At 41.2% G+C, this 16,024-nt stretch overlaps 2 protein-coding genes across 3 annotated transcripts; both read left to right on the top strand.

Moving 5' to 3' along the window:
- Positions 1–786: 786 nt before the first annotated feature.
- On the top strand, positions 787–3,769 carry erh (ERH mRNA splicing and mitosis factor). The gene is made up of 4 exons (XM_069720158.1): positions 787–923; positions 1,334–1,421; positions 2,787–2,907; positions 2,989–3,769. The coding sequence occupies exons 1-4, from the start codon at positions 921–923 to the stop codon at positions 3,089–3,091; spliced, it is 315 nt and encodes a 104-aa protein (XP_069576259.1). The 5' UTR covers positions 787–920; the 3' UTR covers positions 3,092–3,769.
- Positions 3,770–4,856: 1,087 nt separating this feature from the next.
- On the top strand, positions 4,857–15,738 carry smek1 (SMEK homolog 1, suppressor of mek1 (Dictyostelium)). 2 transcript variants are annotated; one of them, XM_069720142.1, is made up of 15 exons: positions 4,857–5,038; positions 5,185–5,240; positions 5,331–5,429; positions 5,556–6,173; positions 7,147–7,224; positions 7,314–7,430; positions 9,512–9,628; positions 9,723–9,854; positions 10,382–10,484; positions 10,640–10,798; positions 10,944–11,113; positions 11,847–11,989; positions 12,790–12,980; positions 13,631–13,842; positions 14,554–15,738. In XM_069720142.1, exons 1-15 carry the CDS (start codon positions 4,897–4,899, stop codon positions 14,674–14,676), a joined length of 2,460 nt encoding a protein of 819 aa, XP_069576243.1. In that variant the 5' UTR covers positions 4,857–4,896; the 3' UTR covers positions 14,677–15,738. The 2 variants fall into 2 exon arrangements, with proteins under 2 accessions (XP_069576243.1, XP_069576244.1); XM_069720143.1 differs by having other exon boundaries at positions 11,850–11,989.
- Positions 15,739–16,024: the final 286 nt, after the last annotated feature.

Below are 16,024 nucleotides of genomic sequence, written 5' to 3' on the forward strand. Positions count from 1 at the left end.
ACAATCCAAGCTTTTTGTTCTGATATAATTTTGACCTCTGTGTATTCATTTGTGTATGTTGTCTTATTTGCCAGGGCTAAAGTGACATAGTGTGATTACTCAAGTTAAATCAGAAATCCAATAAAAATTAAGCTGCCAGGTAACCTTGAAATTGTTGTGATTTATCTCTACCTTTTTCTGCTCTTGTAGTGTTTTTTATTCAACTATTGTTCTAAAGAAAAACACGGTAGCATAAAGCAATGACATTTATGGAGTAAAATAGTTTTGATGTAATAGAAGTACTCATTTTTTGTTATTCTAAACTTCTATCCCATTAAAGATACGAATAATGCCCTTACTCTGCTATTATTTTACAGTTTTAGTCACTTGCTTCTTTAAAAATTTGAATTTTACACGCAAAATGTGGCCAAAATGATCAGTTTCTAGACTGTCGTAGTAGAGACTCATATAAACTGGCTACAACATTGAAATTGTTGCCACACATTTATGCATCAATAACAACAACAATAATAATAATAGAATATATTCAAACATAACACTGCCATAACAATTAGGATTATTTTTACTTTTTGCTGAGTACTTTTTCTTGAAGCATATTTGAATGCAGGACTTTTACCTGTAATAGACTGTTTTTACTTTATCGTCTGGGTTCTTTTACATGTTTCTCATCGCAAACAATATGCTCCTATACACATTAAAAAGAAAATAATCCGGCAGTTTTAAAAACGAGGCTTTTATTTTGAAGCCAAACCTTTCGTGGAGGGCACTTCCTTTTACAACCGGAAAAGGCCTTGCTTCACATCCCTGAATATTTTTGTACAAATAGCTTCATCGCAAGGAGAATTTATAAGTGGTAAACAGCGACTTTTTGGCAGTTTTCTATCCCCAGTAAATAGAGAAGGTCTGCGGTGAGCACAAATATGGTAAGTGGGTCTTGTTTTACGTTTTAAAAGGTGATAATATTTTAGTATTAGCCACAATAGCTCTTGATAATCTATCACAGCTAAGCTATCAAGCTGCGAGGCAAACGGTTACTACTTTTGTCCAACACGAATTTGAACCCGTTTCTTCTGCAGCTGTTTTCATCCCGTTTTAAACATGCCTCGTATTTGCACCACTTTTGTCTGCTAAGCCTGAATGTGGATCGATAGATGTTTTAGTAAAAGCTTGCCTCATAACGTTTAACGTCACAACCACCGTTTACCTCCATCAGAAACACGTCTTGGTGCAACATCAGCTGTTTCATATCGAGACACATCGGCTGAAGTGATGTGGTGCGACAGGAGGAAGTTTGCTTTCATGTGTAATTGAGCATTTATTGATCATTTTACAGTCGCACACCATTTTGCTGGTCCAGCCGACCAAGAGACCAGAGGGCCGCACGTATGCTGACTACGAGTCGGTGAATGAATGCATGGAGGGTGAGTCCAAACATCTCCTTCATCAACCCCTGGATTGGTCCTCATCGTCCTTGGTGTCGTAGATTTAAGATAAAACGACACTCTTGTCAGCAGCTGCATACATTTGATTCATCATATTGTTCTTGTTCTTCATTCGTTCAAATTCTGCTCATTTTTGTTGCAGTCAGAAAAGACCAAACTAAATAATAAACAGATCCGACTTCACACGAGCATCTTCTGAATCCAAAGCTTCATTCGACCTCTGATCTTTTTCAGAAGCTACACAGATTTAACAACAGGAACCATGTTCGAGTATTTTGGTCTGTCTGGATTGTGAAAAGAAAACTGTGAAAACGAGCGTGTTTATTAGTCTGTGGAAACGATATCTTAGTGGCACGATGTGGCCGAGTGACGTGTTTTTAATGGATTTGGACAGCAACAGAGGAGTAAACTACATCAGGCTCTGGATACGCAGAGAGAATAATTGTTAGTGGGATTAAGTAAATGCTGATTTTTGTCTTTTTATGGGATTTGACTATAAAAAAAAAAAAGACCGATACAGGAGATCATTCCTGTCCACCGCTATCAGACTATACAATAACTCACCTCTGGTCAACTGCGTCACCCAACAATAATACTGTTGGTTGTTTGTTTGCTTGCTTAAATCATTGCATTATTATTTAGTTAGTTTAATTATTCCTATTTAATCACATATTATTCTATTTTATTGTAAACATTTTTTAGCATTTTCATATTTTTTTACTGTTATTTTTATTGCTTTACCTGCATCTATAATGCTACTGTAGTGAAAAAAAAGCCCCCTTGTAGGATTAATAAAGTGTCTATCTATCTATCTATCTATCTATCTATCTATCTATCTATCTATCTATCTATCTATCTATCTATCTATCTATCTATCCTCAAACAAAAAAAGTGTAAACAAAGTAATTACATTTTAAGTTGTGTATGAAGCATCTAGATGCTGTTTACTGTGCTTGGGTATGATGGTACAATGTTTGGTATTTTAACAGTTTATGAAACTACTTTTGTTTCTTAGTTATTTCTTAATGTGCCTTTTATCCTTTTGATTTTAAAAGTACTGAAAACAATTAGTTGATTGTCTTGAGTTTATAAATTCAGTTTCATAATTTTATTTCCTTTTATTAATGCCTTCTTATTTATAGTGCCGCTGTTCCTTTTAGTGAAATCTGTAGTGACATTATTGACTTTACAGTCTCTGTAATGGACCTTGTTACATTATTGAGAAATCTGCTCTGTGAACATGAAGTTTATCTATTATTTGCTGCATTTTGGCTATTTTCCTTTGAATCACACTGTTGTAAATGGTTTTGCCTCCAGTCAGCCTGTCCTGCACCTCTCTTCCAGGTGTTTGCAAAATGTATGAAGAGCATCTGAAGAGGATGAATCCAAACAGTCCCTCCATTACTTATGACATTAGTCAGTTGTTTGACTTTATTGACGACTTGGCAGATCTGAGCTGTCTTGTGTAAGTATGAATTTGATTGAAAGTCAACCTTGCACTGGTTGTATTGATCACTTCCAGTAAACATATTTTCTTTTAATGCAGGTACAGAGCAGACACTCAGACATACCAACCATACAACAAAGATTGGATTAAGGAGAAGATATATGTCCTGCTGCGGCGTCAAGCACAGCAAGCGGCAAAATAAAGGCATCGGTGACAGGTTGTCCTGCGACACACACCTGGAAGGAGTTTTTGCTGCTCTACAGTTGCACAGCGTCTTAAAGATCTGTGTAGTAGGACAACATTGTCTTTTTGACAAGGGGAGAATTTTTATTTTATACTATACATTGGGGGAAAAGAAGGGGTTTGAAAAATGGGGCAAAGTGAGACATTTTGGGCTTTATATTGAAATGGCTTCATGCTTGGCAGCATACATATGTTTGTATTTTGTTACACTATGAAGAGAACGGGGCGAACGGCTGCAAGGACTAACTTATTGATCAAGGGAGGTACCTGTTTGAAGAAATGCTCCACATGTTTTTGTTTGTCAGATTTTTATTCCTCTGATGTCAGTTTCCCTAAAAGTTATGTGATATGTGTTTTTATATCTTTACTCGGTAGTTGGATTTGAACATTTTGTGGACTTTTGAGTGCAGCTGATTTATTTTTGAGTCTGATCAACGTGTGGAGACCGACGCTCCCGTTAATCGAAGTCATCCCAGAAGTTTCAATTTCCACAATTTATCTGTTATCATTGTTATATTGATGACCCATTGGATGTAAAATGCTGTTTTTGTAAACATTTTGTTTTCGCATGACACCGGATTTCAACTCTTATTTGTTTTCTTTGATTTAAGCAAAAAAATAAACTATTGTTTTCTGACCCGTCTCACCTCTTGAATATACAACCACGAGCACAATCGGTGAAACCGTTTTCTGCAGGGTTGCAGAAGTGACCGTGGATGATGGTAAGTTAAGTTATATGACAACAATTAAGGCGAAATGTGTCCGGAACCTGTGAACGAGTCGCTTCCACTCACCACCAGGAGACCCGCGGGCGGGCCGCCGTGTTACTGTCTCTTTAAGGGCGGCGGGCTGCCCTGTTGTTGCCGGGCTGGAAACCCCGTACTGCCTCTGAAGGGACCCAAGATGGCTGACTACTCACGGGGGGCACTTAGCAGTTATCTGAGCGAGACGTCCGAAATGAATGGCGAATAGCGGTGTAATGTAAAGCGAAACCTCGACGCAATTGTACAACTCAGATTCGTTGGTTCGCATACTTGTTGGGATGCATTAATAAGAGCGAGGAGACGGCGGTCCGTCCGCGGCCCCGAGCCAGAACATGGCGGAACACTTGGGGAAGAAATAGCAGCTAACGCTAGCTCGCTGGCGTATTATCTGAAGGAAAGTAGAGACGTTGTTCCGGTGTCGAAAACGCTGCCTGCGGTCCGAAGGTGTGACGTGATGCTGTCGGTGCCCAAATCCGGTCAGTTTGCTTCAAAAAACAAAATAGTTTTAACATTGAAAACGTGCAGCGGAGGCAGTTGGGTCTGCTAGCTTAACGCGAGAGGCTAACGAGCGGACAAACTGTCCGAACGAGCAGCGGACGCGTTTTTATTCTGATTTCTTTGATTCGTTCACAGTCGTTGATTCTTCTGAAGGATCCTCTTTCAGAAGAGTCAACCTCTCAGTCGGCCTTTTGTTTCGGTCGGTTCACGTTAGCGGAGAGAAGTTCGGATATTTATATTTACAACAAGGAATCGATCGAGGAATCCTTCCTTCCTTCCTTCCTTCCTTCCTTCCTTCCCTCCTTGCACCCCCCTTTTTATTTTAAAGCTGCTTCAAAAACCCTGTTCTCCTGGGTGCCCCCCCACCACCCCCACCCTCCATCATTAAGTCTGTATTGGAGAAGTGAAGAGGTGGCGTTGCTTTGTGAAGCCCCGTAAAAAAAAAAAAGGAGGAGGAGGAGGAGGAGGAGGGGGGGAGAACCGGTGACGAGCACCTGCCAGGATGACGGACACTCGCCGACGAGTCAAAGTCTACACCCTCAACGAGGACAGACAGTGGGACGACCGTGGGACAGGTCACGTGTCCTCGGGCTACGTGGAGCGCCTGAGAGGGACGTCCCTCCTCGTGCGAGCCGAGAGTGACGGTGAGTGAAGCCCACGTGATCACCTGCATGTTGTTATTTATATATATATATATATGACAACAATACTTGTTTATCAATCTGTAATGCACACAACGTTTGATTGACGTGACGTTTTGTAACCTGCCCTGGTGGGTTTAACTTGAAAGGCTCCCTGCTGCTGGAGTCCAAAATCAACCCGAACACGGCCTACCAGAAACAGCAGGTCGGTACCGACGTGCTGCAGAACACGGACCTCCTTTCCACCGCCTGTCGGTTTGTAAGTTGTCTTGAACCTGTTTTTTCTTTTGAAAAGGACACGTTGATAGTTTGGTCCGAGGCGGAGAACTACGACCTGGCGCTCAGCTTCCAGGAGAAGGCTGGCTGTGATGAAATCTGGGAGAAAATATGCCAGGTAACTACACCTGTTGGTGCTGGTCTGCTCCATCCGTGGATGCATTTGACATGAAGCGTATTCCCGGTGAGAGGTTCTACATCTGCTCGTATTCTACGTCACCCGTGTGTTCGGTTCCTCCTTCAGGTTCAGGGAAAGGACCCTTCGGTGGACATCACCCAGGATGTGGTGGACGAGTCCGAGGAGGAGCGCTTCGACGACATGTCGTCGCCGGGTCTGGAGTTACCGCCGTGCGAACTGAACCGCCTGGAGGACCTGGCCGAGCTCGTGGCCTCCTCGCTCCCGTCGCCGCTGCGACGTGAGAAACTGGCGCTAGCTGTGGAGAACGAAGGGTACATCCGCAAGCTCCTGGAACTGTTCCGCGTGTGCGAGGACTTGGAGAACAGCGAGGGACTGCACCACCTGTACGAAATCATTAAAGGCATCTTCCTGCTGAATCGTACGGCACTCTTCGAGGTTATGTTCTCAGACGAGTGCATCATGGACGTCATTGGTTGTCTGGAGTTTGACCCGGCGCTTCCGCAGCCGCGGCGGCATCGGGAGTTTCTCACTAAGACAGCCCGCTTTAAGGAGGTGATCCCCATCTCTGATCCTGAACTGCGTCAGAAAATACACCAGACGTATCGGGTGCAGTACATTCAGGATATGGTGCTGCCCACGCCCTCTGTTTTTGAGGAAAACATGCTGTCCACCCTGCACTCCTTCATCTTCTTCAATAAGGTGGAGATTGTGGGCATGCTGCAGGTAAGAACAGCACACGTGTTATGAGGTTTACCGGTGCTGGATTTTTCTTGTATCATAACATTTTTAAGACGCGTGTATGCAACCCATTTTTACCAACAAAAAAAATCTGCTCGGATCAAACGATCCAAATATATGCGAGTTTAATACAAACCGACTTCACAGCAAGACAAACCTTTGTTTGTCTGTAACTGTTGATGCACATGAAAATCCACATGTAGCAGAATTTTATTTTCTGAAATGATGTTGGAATATAATCTCAGAAATTACAGTAATTATAGGATTGTACGCAGGTTTTTTTTCTTCTTTTTTTGCCTGATTGTGCTTTACCCAGTCTGAGATTGTCTGCTAGTCTTTTATGGTCATGTGACCTTTGTGTTTTTATACTGTGTCAACTCAGCAGTGTTTATGTATGGCAGTCTCCATAGAGATAGAGAAGTGTTGTGTAAATCAGTTATGCTGCGCTAGAGGAAAACGGAAACGGGCACGCTGTTGACTGGGACACTGTTGTGTGGCGTTGTGATGGCAAACACTTCTGATATGGACCTTTTCTTTCTCACTTCCTATGAGGCACTCGTGTCGAGCTGAGATCCAAATGTTTGCTCAGTGTTGTCTTCATTTAAACTAGATGTAGGCATCACCAAATAAAACACATCCCATCAAACATGTTATTCTCAGCAGACTAAATGTATTCTGCAAAAGTTCTGAGAAACTAAGTAATGACATGTATGGTTTTGGTTTCTGGTTCTGGATTGAATCTAATGAGGTAAATTATGTCACAGTTTTACTGTCCTTCAAATCATTGGAAAGTATGGTGAATTTTATTTGTTAATGATTATTTGTATCCAGATGAACAACAGTTTTGTTATAAATTTAGCCGACACACAATTGAAAGTGTGAGTGTCGTTGCTGCTGACCTGTCGATCATCTACTTAATACTCATCTCTTCACACTTCACATTCCCTTTTGATGTCAGGACGATGAGAAGTTCCTGACAGACCTCTTTGCACAGCTAACGGATGAGGCGACAGACGATGACAAAAGACACGAGCTGGTATGCCAGAATTTAATCTGAGATTATTTATTAAATACGCTTCTACTTGTCTCTTGTTTCACGGAGCCCTCTTTGTTTATTCCTTACAGGTAAACTTCCTCAAGGAATTCTGTGCATTCTCACAAACATTACAACCTCAAAACAGAGACGCCTTCTTCAAGACATTGTCAAACATGGGCATTCTACCTGCACTAGAGGTCATACTGGTGAGTGGAGCAACAACAACAACAACAACAACAACAACAAACACTGTAACCCAGGTCATTGTTTGCTGAGACTAGAAGGATTTGGCTTTTGGTATCATTAGCTTAGGTAAGGTCATAAAATGTGCTATCCATCTGCTGATAAATTGAATATTTAAATTAGCGCTGCAAGTAATGATTATTTTCATCATCGATTACTCTTATCGATTATTGTCTCTATTAATCGGTCAGTTCTTCGGTATTTTAAAATGTCCGAAAATGATGAAAAATGTTGATCGGTGTTTCCCAAAGCCAAAGGTGCAACCTAAAATGTCTTGTTTTGTTCGGATCAAAACATATTGGGTTTATTATCATGAAGGACTAAAGGAAATGCAAAATATTAATATTTTAGAAGCTGGTATCAAAAAAAAAATGACTCAAAGATCAATTATCTAAATACTTGGCGATTAACTTTCTGTTATTCGATCAATTGATTAATTGACCAATCGTTGCAGTTATAAGTTAAATCAAGGTCATACTCCAAAAAACAAAAACAAGCCAACGTCATCAGCCCATTTATTCATTAGCAAACGGAACAATACTCGTGGGTTTGCCAAAGATTGTTTATAGCACAAGATCACCCTGTTGAGGAAGCAAAATCCACTTTACCTTCTGATCATTGTGGCACTAAATTGCAATGTGATGTGACTGAGGAAACAATTTTATTTGTATTATTTTTGTTTAACAGAATGGCATTACAAATTTTAGTTTTCAGTTTAAGGGTGTTTCAGTGCTGCCTCTCTTTCCACTTCTCATATGAACCATGACTCGGCATTTTTTTTTCTTGAACAAGTCAAAAGAATTTACGCCACCATAAAACAAAGTAAACACGGGTTTGCTCTGTATAATGTGAAGCATTGAGCATACATACAGTCGTTGAGTACACACGAGAACAAAAACAATCATCAGTGCTGCTGCTGCAGGGTATCGTGGTAATATTCAGCCTGACGAATAGCAGGACGCATTTTTCTGGTTTGGGGTTGTATTGCAGCTGAATTCTCCTCCCATGTCTTGTAAGACACTTTTGAATGGGTGTGACTAATACTTGGTTGTATTACCTGTCAGGGAGGTCAGCTCTTTGCAACATAAAGATACTGTTTCAAATGTCTAGTTTAAGAAGTAGCATGGCCACATTCCCCATAAATTATCAGGATGTTTATAAAGCAAACATCCCGAGTTATACAGATGCAAACGAAGAATAACAAGTTCATAATCTGAAAAGAGGGGATGCTTTCGCATTCTATAAGTACTGCTTTTCTTGCACAGATAATGTATATTACTGGCAATAAAGTGATCTGATCACAGTTAAACAGAATTGACTCCCAAATGCCAAGTGTGCACAGTTGGATTATATCTCGTGGTGAAGACAACAAGGGTCGACTTGATTTGAGTTTTGACAAAGAAATTAGTTTGATAGCTCTCGAAAACCTCAGCAATAACTTAAAAGACATGAACACAAAACACTACAAGCATCATGATGTTTTTGGAATTGTACCTTTCCTTTTCTGTAATGTTAGAATGAACAGTTTTTGCTTTTACATCTTCAGTTTCAGTTTTCACATGTCAGTGGAAACGGTTATTATTTGCTTTCACTACACCAGCGTCTTCAGAAAAACAAACAAGAAAAGTGAATCTGATACAAAAGAAGAGATTAGAAAACCAAAACACCATTTTTTTTAAACAGATCAAGGAAAAGCATCTAAACAAAAGCATAACGGAGACTCGGATAGCGGGCGGATCACCAACACATGCTCACGTCTGGAGATCTGTTTTCTTGTTACATGTAACATGCGTGCAGCTTTGGATTTACACACATCTTTGAGAATAATACCTGCTTCCCACAACCTTCCTCTCCTCACACAGTTACAAGTTAACTGAGTAGACGGGAAGAAATAATCTGAGTGAAATGTAATGCAATTCTTTGAATTCTCACTTTTGTTTCCATTTGTTTTAAAGAAAAGACTACTTATCCTGCAGATAAAATTCACTATTTGCTGACAAAAGCTTTTTTTTTTCTTTCCTTTTTTTTTTTTTTAATCAAATAGGGAATGGATGATGTTCAGGTGCGTGGGGCGGCCACAGATATCTTCTCTTATCTGGTGGAGTACAACCCCTCCATGGTACGAGAGTTCGTCATGCAGGAGTCACAGCAGAATGACGACGTGGGTACATGCGCAAAGACGGGTTAAAATAAAAGCAGATTATATTCATTTATCACAGGTGAATATGTAAACTAATAATTTTGGGCCTTTTCAGGACATCCTTCTGATCAACCTGATCATAGAGCACATGATCTGTGATACAGACCCAGAGCTCGGCGGGGCAGTGCAGCTAATGGGCTTGCTACGTACTCTGGTGGACCCAGAAAACATGCTGGCCACCGCAAATGTGAGTTCACATGCTGCTTCTCCACACATCAGTTTGTATCGACAATGATTCGACAGTAAGCCTCCCCAGAATACTTCTGCGTTGTTTGCTCAGTTCTGAACCAAACGAACCAAAACCTTATGGTCTAATGTTCATGATGCAAAAGAGAAGGAAACAAGGACATGGTGAGGTCTTTCTGTGGCTAAGAGCGGTGGTCTAAATGCTCAAGTCCCACAACTGATTTTAAACTCGAAAAAGAGAAAAATATGAGCCGTGTGTGGATTTGAGCTTTTAGAACAGATACAGTAGTCATATCAGGAAGGCGGGAGGGGGAGGGGGGGGAACCACATTGATACTGGCTGATTTTCCTGCTAATCAAGTTATTATCCAGTAACTGAAAACAAAATCGGTGCCACCAATTTAACAGGTTGGGCCAAATATCTGCACCCTCACTGTTGTTTTAAATGTTGGGAACTGGGAAAACATTTGTTGCAATACATTTCCAAGTCATTCAATTAAGCAAACATTTGTTGTTTTTTTCGTTCCAGAAAACAGAAAAGACAGAGTTCCTGAGCTTCTTCTACAAGCACTGTATGCATGTCCTGTCAGCTCCACTGCTGGCCAACACCACAGAAGAAAAACCAAGCAAAGGTACTAAATATCTTTGAGCCGTGTGTGCATGCGTTGTTGTTGTTGTTGTTGTTGTTGTTGTTGTTGTTGTTGGTGGTGGTGGTGGTGGTGGTGGTGGTGGTGGTAATTTTGTCAACAAGTGTTCTGTCTTTCTTACTACTTTCCTTCTCCTGTAGATGATTTTCAAACATCCCAGTTGCTGGCCTTGATTTTGGAGCTGCTAACATTTTGTGTTGAGCACCACACCTATCACATCAAGAACTACATCATCAACAAGGATATTCTCAGGAGGGTTCTGGTGCTCACTGCCTCTCAGCACGCCTTCCTGGCACTATGTGAGTCTCGTATATATCCTCACCTAGATCTCTTAAGTCTTAGTGTCTGTCAACCCGGACAAAATCTCGCACCACTAACATTTTAAAAGTCTGTTCTGTCAAAGAGTTTGGAGCTCAATATTGATTTGTGTTTCTGCATGCACAGGTGCCCTGCGCTTCATGCGGAGGATTATCGGTCTGAAGGATGAATTCTACAACCGTTACATCATGAGAAACTTTCTCTTTGAGCCCGTCATCAAGGCCTTCCTCAATAACGGCTCTCGCTACAATCTCATGAACTCTGCTATCATTGAGATGTTTGAGTACGTCCGTGTGGTGAGTATTCCCTGAGCACAGTTGCAATTTTTCACAACTGCTTGTGCCAGAAACTGGATATTTACATAAGCCATATGGTACCGAATAGTCACTTTATTAATATATTTGTCCATGTCTGTTCAGCCTTCTGAAAACATCCAGGTTTAATATTATCAGCATAAAAATCATAGTTAGGCTACAGAACTATAAAACTGGATTGTCGCCTCATGCTTGACTTCGTCAAGTTGGATGAACATGATGTTTTTATTTTTTTATTTTACTGCTTGTTTTATTTGTCAGCGGGTTTTTTGTTGTTGTTGTTTCTTTCATATCTTCGATATTCTTTTCTGTTCTGTTGCTTGTCTCCTCAGAGTTGAGCAGCATGTCAAACCTGAACATAGAACTTCTTAAAACCAGTCATGTCATAGTGCTATAAGGATCCCAAGGCTTACTGGAGTACATACACTGATTTAGAGATTTCATTTCGGGACAACATATACCTCAACTGATCTAATCAGTTTGATCTAATCACTTTCAATCCATACAATGTGTTATCCATTCATTTGAACCCGTTTGGTTAATCTGCCTTCTCTGTTTGTCTTCCTCGCTTATTTTCTTTGTTCCTCCCTCCACCTCTTCCTCCACCCGGCCTCTCTCCTAAACTCTACCCTTCCCATCTTTTTCTCTTTGCATACTTTCCCCCCTCCTCCCACTGCGTCTCTGTTCCCCCGCTCTCACCTCCCATTGCTCCCAGGAGGATGTGAAGTCTCTCACAGCTCATATTGTAGAGAACTACTGGAAGGCTCTGGAGGATGTGGACTACGTCCAGACATTCAAGGGCCTAAAGCTGCGATATGAACAGCAGCGAGAGAGACAAGACAACCCCAAACTGGATAGGTGAGAAAACCAAGGCTGCAGTGCTACTACTCCTGTTACACTCTCACTAGTTATGTAATGAATGATACAACCGGTCGAGTCTGACAATTAATGGGAAAAGACTGCGACGTCTCCGATACTTCATATTGATCAGCTGGAAAAAATGACCAGTATATTGTTTCTCATACATTAAATGTTTTTCTGTAACCGTTCTATTTTGTCAAATGATAGTGAGTTTGAGGTATTGGCCATTTTTAAAAAAAAAATTTTTGTATCATCTTTTGAAAGTTCCCCTGTGCACCTGTACTGCACTGACTCTTTGAAAGCACGTGTTGCGTGACATGTTTTCCAGAAAAACACAGTGTGACCACAAATGACAGATTGAGCACGAACCAGTTTCTCATGTTTGACTCAGTACACACACTTCAATCAGAAAGTGGAAACTCGGTAGAAGACATCACTCATGTTCGTTACTGTGGTGGGGCAACAATGCCTCTCCATCCTGCTTTTAGTATTTCCCTTTTTTTAAACCGTACGTTGCTTTCGTGATGTCAGTTTTTTCCTTTGTTAACCTCCTGCAGTTCTTAAAAAGGCTCAAGTTCATATGAATTTGATGCCCTTTTTTCAAACAAATGCAGTGCATTTTATTATACCAGTTTTTGTTGTTGTATATTATAGATTTTTTTTTTTATGTTGATGACTCAATGACCTCATGGGGAAAGCTGCTTATAAGCACTTTCTTTGATGTGTTTTACAATACACAAAGTGCCAACTTATTTAAGAATATACAAGATCACCGAGCTGCGCTTTATTTTCTGCAGCATGCGCTCCATCCTGAGGAACCACCGCTTCCGTCGCGATGCACGGACATTGGAGGATGAAGAGGAGATGTGGTTCAACACGGATGAAGATGACCTGGAGGACGGCGAGGCAGTGGTTCCTCCTTCTGACAAGATGAAGAGCGAGGAAGACCTCATGGAACCGATTAGCAAGTTCATGGAGAGAAAGAAATGTGCGTATGGGAAAGCAGTGTTTTCTACTTCTTTGGGGGTGAAACTGGGCTTCGAGAGGATCACATGCTGTCGTTATTACAGGACAGGATATTTTATTATGTTAATGGTGCAGCTGTTTATGCAGGGGCTCTGTGGTCACGCATAAATGACAGGTTGTACGATGGTTATATCAGAGTTAAAAAGATTATTGAAAGTTCAGAGCCTCAAAAGAGCAACTATGGGGAGAAAGTCCACCATTGCGTTGTTGTTGTTGTTGTTTTTGCAGTCATGTGCCGAATAAAGTGACAAAATAAGGAGCATATAAAAACAGGCAAACTTCTTTTATACTGAATATAAATTGGCACATTCAAGATGCAAAACATGTTATGAAATTGGTTTGGTTCCTCATGACGGTACTTAAACACAATGAATCGCTCAGAAACAACCGTTTTTATGTTCTGGTTAGCTCTGTTCAAAAAGACTGAAGTAGAGCTGCGTGTTGTTTTTCTAGAAAGCTTTTTTTTTTTCTACAGTCACACAAACCAGAGAATATCTCGTAAAGGTCTATCCTGGTTACAGTGAACGTCATTAAATGCAACCCCAAAGTAGTAAAGAAACTTGAATGGAGAGAATGACCATTTCTTTTTCACCTCATCTTCTCGACCCCCAGTGAAAGATACAGAGGACAAGGAAGTATTGGGGAAGTCGAGCTTGTCGGGCAGACAGAATCCCAGCTTCAAGCTTTCTTTTGCCGGCTCGACTAAAACCAGCCTGTCCAGCCCCCCTTCATCTGCGTCATTCAACCCAGGTTCTCCAGGATCACCAGGGTCTCCGGGCTCAGGGGCACGGAGCTCCCCCCCCACCACGACTGTAACCACAAAGGTACCTGCGAGCATTTAAAAGATTTAAAGGATGAACGTGTTGGTCTTAAACTTGAGGTGCCCCATGTGACAGTCCACTCATTGCTAGCTTCTCCTATGATGTTTTTTTTGGAGGGAGACGAGCGTTTTAAGGACAAAGTTAAAAAGTATGCTTTGCACACTGTCTTTGCTGTTATGAAGACTTCTTAACTGAAAGGAAGAATTTGGTGAATGCTGCGCTCTGACTATGAATCTTCACACTTCTACTGTTAATTTTCACACAACTCCCACCGTCCCTGTTGTGTATCACAAAAACTTGTCATCACAACCAGCATGTTATTGGACTACACTGATTTTGTGCTTGTCTGGCTTTATATAGACAGTTGAAACATAAGAGGGTGAGAGAGATTCAAAAAAAACATTTGATTAATAGGTCAAGTACATTCATCAAAGTTAATATCAAACAATACACAAGAGATCCAAACAAGAGGGAAAAAAACAACAAAAAGTAACAAGATCAGACAATGCCGATGTTTTTGGAGACGGTTGGTTGACCACTAATGAGGCATTTTTTACTATAGAGCGCTTTTCCAGCTTTAATCCGTTTCTGTACGTGATAGATTAGTTTTAGAGTTATGAGGAGACTAATGTTCATCCGAATTAAATGAAAACCCTGGCATATAATATTTGGTCATGATGACCGGATTTACGCTGTCTCTCTTGTCTGCTTCAGGGCGGTTTAGTGGGACTGGTGGACTATCCCGATGATGACGAGGAGGAGGAAGACGAGGAAGAGGATGGGGAGAGTAAAGAGGAACCTCTGCCACCTTCAAAGAAGTCCAAACTGAGCTCCTAAAGAAGCATCGCTGTCTCAGCTTGTGCTCCGCTCAGACAGTTCCAGCGCATAGACTTCACACAGGAATGATCAAACTTGTAAACAAATTGAATGAATGAACGAAAGGCACCGCTCACCGCCAGCGGCTGGCCGAAAGAGGAGCAGACTGTGAATGGATATGGAGCCTCCTCAGACTAGCCCAATTCATACAAGTGCCAATCAGGAGACCAGGAGTAAAAATCCGTCTGAAAAGTGGAACAGGTGAGTGAAAGTCGGGGGAGAAAAGATCTCAGCGGACTCGGACAGCCAGAGACAGTTTGGTAATTTAGCAACTGGAGGAAAAGACCACGTACTAAAAAAAACACACATGTACACTTAGACTGAAATCCCACAGAGCTCACGGGCTCGGACCATAACCCACTGCCCCTCCCCCTCCCCGCCCCCCACTCAGGGAAGGACATCACAGCGGCCCAGATGGGTTGGCCAATTCAGACCCAGAACCACCACTCGCATCCCCATCCTCTCCTCAGAATCCACTTCCTTCCTGTTCCTTTCTACTTCGTTTCTCCTCTGCTCTTGTTCTCTCTTTGTCTGTTGCTTTTTGTCCCTTTTTTAAGTTAGTATATAGGACCAGATGGGAGGCAGCATGTGGCAAAGAGCTGTCCTTGTTGTCGTTTGATGATGTCATCAGTGTCGTGTTTCCTCAGCGGACGTTGTTTCTCTGACGAGAAAAAAAGCCAGCAGTTTCTTCATTATTTTCTTTTTTGTTCTCTATTTGTCTCTCAATCTTTCTCCTGTTTTTTGTAAATGACAACAAAAAAGACCTGCCTTTAAAATGTTCAGGACGTTTTCAGTCACACTTGAACAGGTTTTTAAAGACCTCAGTAGGTGAGCTAGTTTTACCCTTTTTGCCCTTTGAAACTGCAGATTTTTTGGAGAATTTGTAATCCCGTCTTGATTAAAGATTGAGTGGAATTCTAGATGTGATGAATTTTGTCATATCTTCTCATTTTGTTCCTTTTACATGAGTGTACACTTAGTTGTTCGGAATATTTGGGACCATTAAAATGAACTTTGCTGTAAGGTGTCCTACTACCCTTTGTCCTAATAACTCGGTGTTTCTTTGCTGCATCTCACTTGTTATTGGTTGCTCATGGTTCCTGTCCACCACAGTTCTGTTGGGTTCAACACGGTTTCCCCAAACGCCAGAAAAACTGAAGACTGATCTGTAATTCCACCTCAAAGCAGTAAATGTTTGAAAGGTGGATTCATGATTAATATGATAACAACTTGAAACTCAATTTGTGAAACTATGTAGTTTGCAGATTTGATTGCTTCGCTGTTTTTCCCTTCTTCACTTATCCTTGGT

This window comes from Brachyistius frenatus, unplaced genomic scaffold (genome assembly GCF_029030835.1).
Source record: "Brachyistius frenatus isolate BFR_SWC_R1_liver_20210118 unplaced genomic scaffold, ASM2903083v1 Contig_235, whole genome shotgun sequence".
NCBI lineage: Eukaryota > Metazoa > Chordata > Actinopteri > Embiotocidae > Brachyistius > Brachyistius frenatus.

Bases quoted from the DNA above. Each gene is read 5' to 3' on its own strand.
- erh (XM_069720158.1), top strand. The intron at 1,422-2,786 runs GTGAGTCCAAAC...CCTCTCTTCCAG, and splicing joins GGTGAATGAATGCATGGAGG to GTGTTTGCAAAATGTATGAA. The intron at 2,908-2,988 runs GTAAGTATGAAT...CTTTTAATGCAG, and splicing joins GCAGATCTGAGCTGTCTTGT to GTACAGAGCAGACACTCAGA.
- smek1 (XM_069720142.1), top strand. From the start codon at position 4,897: ATGACGGACACTCGCCGACGAGTCAAAGTCTACACCCTCAACGAGGAC. The intron at 11,990-12,789 runs GTGAGAAAACCA...TATTTTCTGCAG, and splicing joins GACAACCCCAAACTGGATAG to CATGCGCTCCATCCTGAGGA. The intron at 12,981-13,630 runs GTGCGTATGGGA...CTCGACCCCCAG, and splicing joins GTTCATGGAGAGAAAGAAAT to TGAAAGATACAGAGGACAAG.